Source organism: Polypterus senegalus, chromosome 3, assembly GCF_016835505.1.
Source record: "Polypterus senegalus isolate Bchr_013 chromosome 3, ASM1683550v1, whole genome shotgun sequence".
NCBI classification, from domain to species: domain Eukaryota; kingdom Metazoa; phylum Chordata; class Cladistia; order Polypteriformes; family Polypteridae; genus Polypterus; species Polypterus senegalus.
Window position 1 is genome coordinate 277,206,354 of NC_053156.1, and position 8,118 is coordinate 277,214,471.

Here is an 8,118-nt window from a genome sequence, read left to right on the forward strand (position 1 = left end):
GTTGGAGTGCTGTGATGCGAAGTTTAAATGAATAGGCAACCCAAAAAGTATACATTTTTTGATATGTTACATATTCCACGTAGTTTGTAATGATGGCCAAGATAAAATTTTTATCTCATGTATTTCATCCAGAATGGAGAAAACAAAAGTCAAACAGAGAAGTCTCATGATACTTGTGTTACATAATCCACGTCAAGTCATCCAGTTGTATGCTCACAATATCCTGAATGCATGTATTTTTACTACAATGTTGTTAAATAATCCACTTCTTGTGAATGAAAATGAAATGAACTCAAAGGTAAAAGTGACACTAAAAGATATAATAACTGTGGCAACAATTAGCATCTTTTCTGGAAAATTGCTTCATGCATGACAACAAGTATTTTCAAACAAGAATGAGCTTTTGAACTGAAAACAGGACTCCTGTCCAGTAATTAAGGGGTGGTGGGATTTCATTTCAAAAGCAAGATTTAGTTTGAACTGTCTTACATGAGATAATCTTCTGAAATTAGTGTATTTAACAAAACTGTAACAAAAAAATTAAAGTGTCTGGAATATTGTGCGATTATGACTGGATAACTAACATTGGGATTATGCAACATTGAGTATTTTGACATTTTGTTAATTAATGTTTTGATAGTGTTTGCTTTCGGTAAGATCCGTTCACTATTGAAGCCCATTGTATAAAGAATTTTGTACATATGTACATATGTACAGTGATCCCTCGCTATATCGCGCTTCGACTTTTGTGGCTTCACTCCATCGCGGATTTTATATGTAAGCATATCTAAATATATATCACAGATTTTTCGCTGCTTCGCGGATTTCTGTGGACAATGGGTCTTTTAATTTATGGTACATGCTTCCTGAGTTGGTTTGTCCGGTTGATTTCATACAGGGGACGCTATTGGCAGAAGCTACCCAATCAGAGCACATATTATGTATTAAATAAAACTCCTCAATGATATACGATATGCTTCCCGCGCGATGCTTTGCATACTTAAAAGCCCTAACCGCACGTATTGATTTTTGAATGTTTGCTTTTCTCTCTCTGTCTCTCTCTCTCTGACATTCTCTGCTCCTGACGGAGGGGGTGTGAGCTGAGGGGCTGTTCGCACACTAGCCTAGAGGATACGGACGCTCCTCTAAAAAATGCTGAAAGACTACCTTCACATTGCTCCCTTCCTTGCAGCTGCTTTGTCGGGTGGTGCTTCGCATACTTAAAAGCACCTATTGATTTTTGATTGTTTGCTTTTCTCTCTCTGTCTCTCTCTCTCTCTGACATTCTCTGCTCCTGACGCGCACTAGTTTGAAGAGGAAGATATGTTTGAATTCTTTTAATTGTGAGACGGAACTGTCATCTCTGTCTTGTCATGGAGCACAGTTTAAACTTTTGAAAAAGAGACAAATATTTGTTTGCAGTGTTTTAAAGTCCTTGTCTCTACAACCTCCTGTGTTTCTGTGCAAATCTGTGACCCAAGGGTGACAATATAAAAATAACAATACAAACATATGGTTTTTACTTCACGGAATTTCACCTTGCGCGGGGGGTTCTGGAACGCAACCCCCGCGATTGAGGAAGGATCACTGCATATATATGAAGATGGGCCTAAGCACCCTCACTGGATAGATTCTCTGAGCTGCAGGGGAGAAAAGGGGAAGAGAATGTTAGCGAAAGTGCCACCTCTATTTTTTTTCTTAGCAATCACTACAAATAGTGAAAGGTGAGTAACAGATACAAATTACATAATTCTTGGGTAGAATACTCCTTTAAAAAAACATATCTCAACCCAAAATCTTATTTATATCCAATGCTTACACACAAAGACATCTCTGTATTATATAAAAAAAAATCCGGGGACGAGACGAGACTTTTTCAGAGAGATAATTTCAAGTACTGCGAGACGAGACTTTGTGCCAAGAGATTTAACCACGCTAACGGTCCACTCAACTCTCATTCATGTGAATGCTATTGTCAGACACAGTTCCTGTGCGCTCAGCTCTTATAAATTTTTACGTTTTCCTCATTTTAATACAAGACAAACAATCTATTCCTTTCCTTTACTGTAGTCCTTTTCTGGACAATAATTTTATTCATTCTAGATGAAATGTCAATGACTAAGCAAAGAAGAAAGGGCAGCGGGTCGAAAAAAGGCCCAAAAGCATTGGAGAGAAAAGAATTCATAATAATCTAAGTGTAAGTTCGGAAAAAAAGGAAAGTTATAATCAGCCCGGACCAAGTGGTATTGAAAACCTAACAGGTCCAAGCGGGGGCAGAAATAAAAGACAAAAAGTAGAAGACAAAGTAGAACGTCATAAAGAGGTTCAAAAACGTTGGCGTGATACACATGCAGAGCAGGTTAGAGATTATGAAAGTACTAAAATTCAAAAGTCTCAGAAAACTGATAGTAAAGATTGTATTAGTGCAAACAAATTGAAATTATTACTTGGTGAAATAACGGAACAGCTAAAAGAGATTGAATATATGGACATTGGTGGCATGAGAGAAGTATGTGGATATTGTTCAGCTTTAAAGTTTAAGTCAGAGACTTGCAGATCATCTAATTCATGTTGCCATCAGGGAAAAGTGGTGTTTCTTCCCAATGAAGAGGCGTATCCACAAGAAATAAAAGATTTGTTATTTGGTGAAAGTGAAATCCACAAATACTACAAGCAAATTATCCAAAACTACAATAATCTGTTCACGTTTGCATCATTCAATGCTTAAAACTTAGATTTACATGATTCAGGACCATATGCTATGAGTATTTGTGGTCCCGCAACAACTAAAGCTACTAAAAGTATAATACCAAAGAAACCACAATTTGGTTAGGTTTATATGTATGATCATTGAGAAGCAATGCAGCATAGAATTGAAAGAGTTAAACAATCGGATGTATTAGAAATTCTACAGCCAATAATGGATACAAATCCATATGCCGAAAAGCAGTGCACTTTACCCAAAATTTATCTGAAAAACACGGACAAAGAAGTTTTCCTGAATTTCAACATGAATCCGAAAGATGACGCTTACATATATAATAAACTAACATGTGCCAACGATAATAGTTTTGAAAGACGGAGATATCAAAGACAGAGTTGATATTTGTGTTGTAACAAAGGCGCTATATAGGCGCCTGACCCGACACAGAAAGACACTGAGGCACGTATGAAAACACCAACACTTTATTTCTTTCTTCACCCGTGGGCACACGTCTTCCCCGTGACCCACAGGCAATACACAGTCCCAAAGCACAACACACTCTTCTTCCTCTACCACCACTCCTCCACAAGCGTAGTCCTCCTCCTCCCGACCCTGGCTCCTCGAGTGGTGGTGGCTGGGCCCTTTTATAGCCCACCCGGAAGCGTTCCAGGTGATTAACCACCTGGTCCTAATTGCACTTCCGGGTGGGGCTGAAGACTCGTCCAGCCGGGCTGTGGGAAGCAGACAGCGCCCCCTAGCGGACACCCTAGGCCCCAACCAAGCTGTGGGGGACTCCATCTCCCATGGGGCCCTGCGGGTGGTTGGGGAATCACCGTCGGCCAGGGAGGCTGCCACCAAGCGTCCCGGGGAAGGTATTGGACTGCCCATGGCGGCTCCCCTGGAACATAAGCAGCAGGGGCGTCCCTGCCGGGCATGGGACTCGGCTGTCCTTCACAGTGTTTATCCAAAATCAAAGCACGATTCATCGCAAGCAGCAGTGACTAGCGCGGACTGCCTGCACGGGGGTTGGCAAACAAAGTGAGCAGGAGGCAGAGCCCCCTAGTAGTTTAATAAATTTAAGATTCCTCTGTTCCATATTTACACCTACTGAATGCCAAAATCCATCTAGCATATTTAATACATACACTCAGCTCATGTCCATTGCTGAAACATCCATCTGTTTTAGTACCTGTATACTCTGCTGGTTAGAGTGTGCTCCAGAAACAACTGGTGCAAGTGGGAGCATGATGTCAGTCTGAGGCAGGCAACGAACAATCAAAGCAACACATATTAAGATAGTTTTGAGTACTGACATGGGGCCTGGCAAAAATAAATATGACCATGCATGACATCTCCCAAAAACATGTTAGTATTCCATTACAGTCAACTCCTGTGGGGTGTAAGTAAAACAGCCTTGCAGAAGAGCTTCTTATTCATAGTCTCGCTCACACCAATGCTTTCAGTTCAATATCAGCTCAACAGTAGAACATGACTACCTTCTGGTGTACTCCACTTTCACACTACAATTCAGTTCATTTGCTGACTTGTGTGCAGAATTTAGGTTTAAACATTGAGTTATAACCAATGATTACAAAGCCTGAGTGCAACAAAAAGCTGTTACCACTCCATGGATTGTTTTCAGTAGCGCTAGTCTGTGTGGTTTCCATTAATCTTCTGAATCAGCCTATTCTGTTACAATGCCTAACACCTGCAAGGAGGAAAGGAACACTGGGTGTATCAGTATCAACTCCCAGTGTTTTCTTTCTCATATGAGGTGAATTTAAAGTCACCACTTAACATGAATTACATATTTTTGGGTTTGGGATGTTATCATCTAAACACAGGGACAACATGTAAAATGTATACAGTGACCACTGTATTAATGTGCCACTTGCCATAAAATGCAATCCTTCCCACCTGCCTGCAATCAAATACATTTGGGATCAGGAGGCTTACTCAATATATGACAAAACTTTTTTTGTATAGGCCAAGGTTAAGTCATCGATAAAGTCAACTGTTGTCTGTTATTGAACTTTGACCCACAACTTTATTACGACACTGTGCCTTCATTAATGAAGAAGGTAATGAGGAGACACCTGAGTTGAACCCCAGCTTCATTAATACTTAATTGACTGATACATATGATTCTGCTTTCTCTCTCCCTCTCTCTCTCTAGTGATCGATTGTCACCCTTTTTTTTCAAATTTCAATTTAAAAATGTGGAGTACTCGTCTGGGCGCAACAAGACCTTCCTGTGCTACTCAGTTGAAGTTCATGGCGCAGAGGTGGAGACTTTTCAGGGCTACCTGGAAGATGAGCACATCTCAATGCATGCTGAAGAGGCCTTCTTCAGAGATATACTACCAGAATGCAATCCAGAGATCCGCTACCACGTCACCTGGTATATGTCCTCCAGCCCCTGTTCTGCCTGCGCTGCCAAGATTGCTGAAGCCTTAAAAAGCCGGAAAAACATGCGTCTTACCATTATGGTAGCCCGACTCTTCTTGTGGGAAGAACCAGAGATTCAAGAGGGGCTTCGGTTGCTAAAGGCATCAGGCTGCAAACTAAAGATTATGAAGCCTTCTGACTTCGTCTACACTTGGAACACATTTGTGGAATCTGAGGGGCAGACCTTTACTCCCTGGGAAGATGTGCAGGAGAACTATGAGTATCATGAAAAGATACTCGACGAGATCTTACATTAAACAAGATGTAAGTAAATTTTGGTGGCCTCACCAGGAAACACCTGGGCATCTTGTCACTCAAGTACTGCCTGATATATCACAGATATGAACAAGACACAAATAACTGACATGAAAGGACAGTTTTGAGCACATGACCATCAGGGTTCTAAAGAGACACAAAATGCCTACTGGTACAGTGTCCTCCATAATGTTTGGGACAAAAGACACATTTTTCCATGATTTACTCCTTTGCTCTACAGTTTAAAATTTTTTTTAAAATTAAACAATCCATTAAATTGCACTTTACACTTTCGGTTAGGGGTATTTGCATATATTGTGGTCACACCATGCAGAAATGACAACACTTTTTCTACATGGTGCCCCCCATTTCAGGGTACCATAATGTTCGGGATATAGCAATGGCATATTTAGTTCTTGGTCACATATCCTTTGTATGCAATGACTGGTCTATGATTCATACACACCAGCAAGTGCTGAGGGTCTTTTCTCTGGTGATTCTCTGGTGATTCATTGTTGTTCTGCTAAGACTCTAATGCAGCCATCTTAAGCTCCTGCTTACTTTGGGGGCTTGTCCCCTTAGGTTTTCACTTCAGCATATGGAATGCTTGCTCAATTGGAGCCTAGACGGGTGGAGCCAGTCCGTCACAGGATTAAGACACACACACACACACGCACACACACACACCAGGGCCAATTCAGCATCACTAACCTGCATGTCTCATTTTCTACATGTTCATCCAGTTCCATTACATGGGAAACCAACGTTTCCTAGGAGGGAGACTTCTTCCTGTGGAGAAAACACAGTAACGTGAATGATAGTGCATTTTAGTGTGACTTTGTGTTTAAAATACGCAGCATGTCACACTTTTAACAGGCACATTGTGCTCCTCTGTGCTGATGAGAACGAGAGGCATAAGCAGAATTGATTTTACTGATGTGAGAGGTCAACATGGAAGTGTGAACAAGTCTTTAGCAAGACAGTATTCTTTGTTTTCACCCTTTAAAACCTCCACTAAAATTCAGTGTAGTGAGTTTTGCTTTTTGCAAAAAGTTAGTTTAGTGAAACTGTATTTTGTCTCAGCTGTATAATGTGTTGTATGTGTATGTATTTTCTAAGCAGCCTTGGATAAAGGCATCTGCCAAATAAAGAGAAACCATAATAATAAATGTATTGCTCGATATCATGAAAACACAGCTTATTTATTATGAACTCAACTTTTCTCTTTGTCTTTCCTACAACAGTGATTGATCCCAGACCTTCAGTGACCTCTGACCCCACAACCCACTGAAATGGAAAAGAAACGCAAAAGCAGCACTGTGCCATTTTTCGGACTCGGCCCCTGTTAATGTGACTGTCTCACAGATGGGATACAAGCTACCAGCCAGCTCTGTCATCCATTTATGTTCATCATGGCTCGGTCTTTCTTGTGCCACAAGTCAGCGCCTCCTCTATACTACGTGTATTTACTATTTTACAGATGGCCTCATCCAAAGTGTCTTATATCGTACACCTCTATTTTTGAGTTTTCAGGGTGTGTGCCACCTGCAAATCATGACAGTTTACCAGTGAAGGGACGATTCAATGTTTTTTTTCAGTCAGACATGCCTTGCACAGGCCATCGTGTTCCTGTAAACCCTTCTGTATAACATATTTTAAGGCACTCATGCTTCAGGACTGTGAAGCATGCAGGACATTAAATTGTAAATGAGGCTTGTGACCTAAAAGTGACCTATTTTGCTAGAATCAAGTCTTTAGCAATATAAAGCGATGTTTTTATGTTAAAGCTAATAAATGACATTTTTTTCCTTTGTGTGTCCACGCCTAAAAAGTACATTTTCATTGGTTTTTGTTAATGTACCAAGAAAAAAGGCAACATTTTCAAATTGTTTATAACAAGAAAAGTATAACCTCTTCCTATCTGTGTCTACAGAAATGAAAAGGATGACATTTTTGTGTTTCTATGACAATAAAAAGGACTACACAATCCAGTTTCTGAGTTTCCAGCTATAAAAAGGGTGATGGTAACCTCAAAAATCATTTGTAGTTCATTCAGAATGAATAGCTCAGTAACTGAAATATTGATGGAGTAGTGATTGACACTGCTGCCTCACAAATTCAGAATACACAGGTTCAGATTTGCCACCGATTTTCTGTCGTTGTTGAGTTTCCACGTTCTTATCAGGAATTAAAAGGAAATCTTAGAGTTGTTTTTGTGCTTGTTTTTTTAAATGTTGTATTGTCTAGTTATAACATCACCACTGTTTGTAGACTTTCTGGCTATGAGGCCTAATTGTCAGAATGTGATATCATTACAGTGTGATCCTGTTGGTAATCTTATATACGGACAAGCTGCACTCTCAGTGGCTGCTTTTGTAGAAAATAAAGAAAAGTCTGTTGGCAAAGAAAAGGAAAAGGGGCTTTTTGAGTAATATCATTTTTAAACATTTTTGTCTGGCTCTTTAGGATTGTTCGGTTGCCATCTCGAATGTCTGATATAACAATCTCTGATACGTGTAGATCGGTTTGCTACGTTCTATCCATCCAGTATCCAACCCGCTATATCCTAACTACAGGGTCACGGGGGTCTGCTGGAGCCAATCCCAGCCAACACAGGGCGCAAGGCAGGAAACAAACCCCGGGCAGGGTGCCAGCCCACCGCAGGGCACACACTCACACCAAGCACACACTAGGGACAATTTAGACTCGCC

General features: G+C 40.5%; 1 protein-coding gene across 1 annotated transcript in view; it reads left to right on the plus strand.

Moving 5' to 3' along the window:
* The window catches only part of apobec2a (apolipoprotein B mRNA editing enzyme, catalytic polypeptide-like 2a), a 34,367-nt gene extending 26,754 nt beyond the window's left edge, over window positions 1-7,613 (plus strand). Inside the window, exons 2-3 of the mRNA XM_039749239.1 lie at window positions 4,881-5,416; window positions 6,652-7,613. Of these exons, the coding sequence (XP_039605173.1) occupies window positions 4,881-5,409 (529 nt within the window). The 3' untranslated portion in view covers window positions 5,410-5,416; window positions 6,652-7,613. The remainder of the gene's footprint in view (window positions 1-4,880; window positions 5,417-6,651) is intronic.
* The last annotated feature ends 505 nt before the right edge of the window (window positions 7,614-8,118 follow it).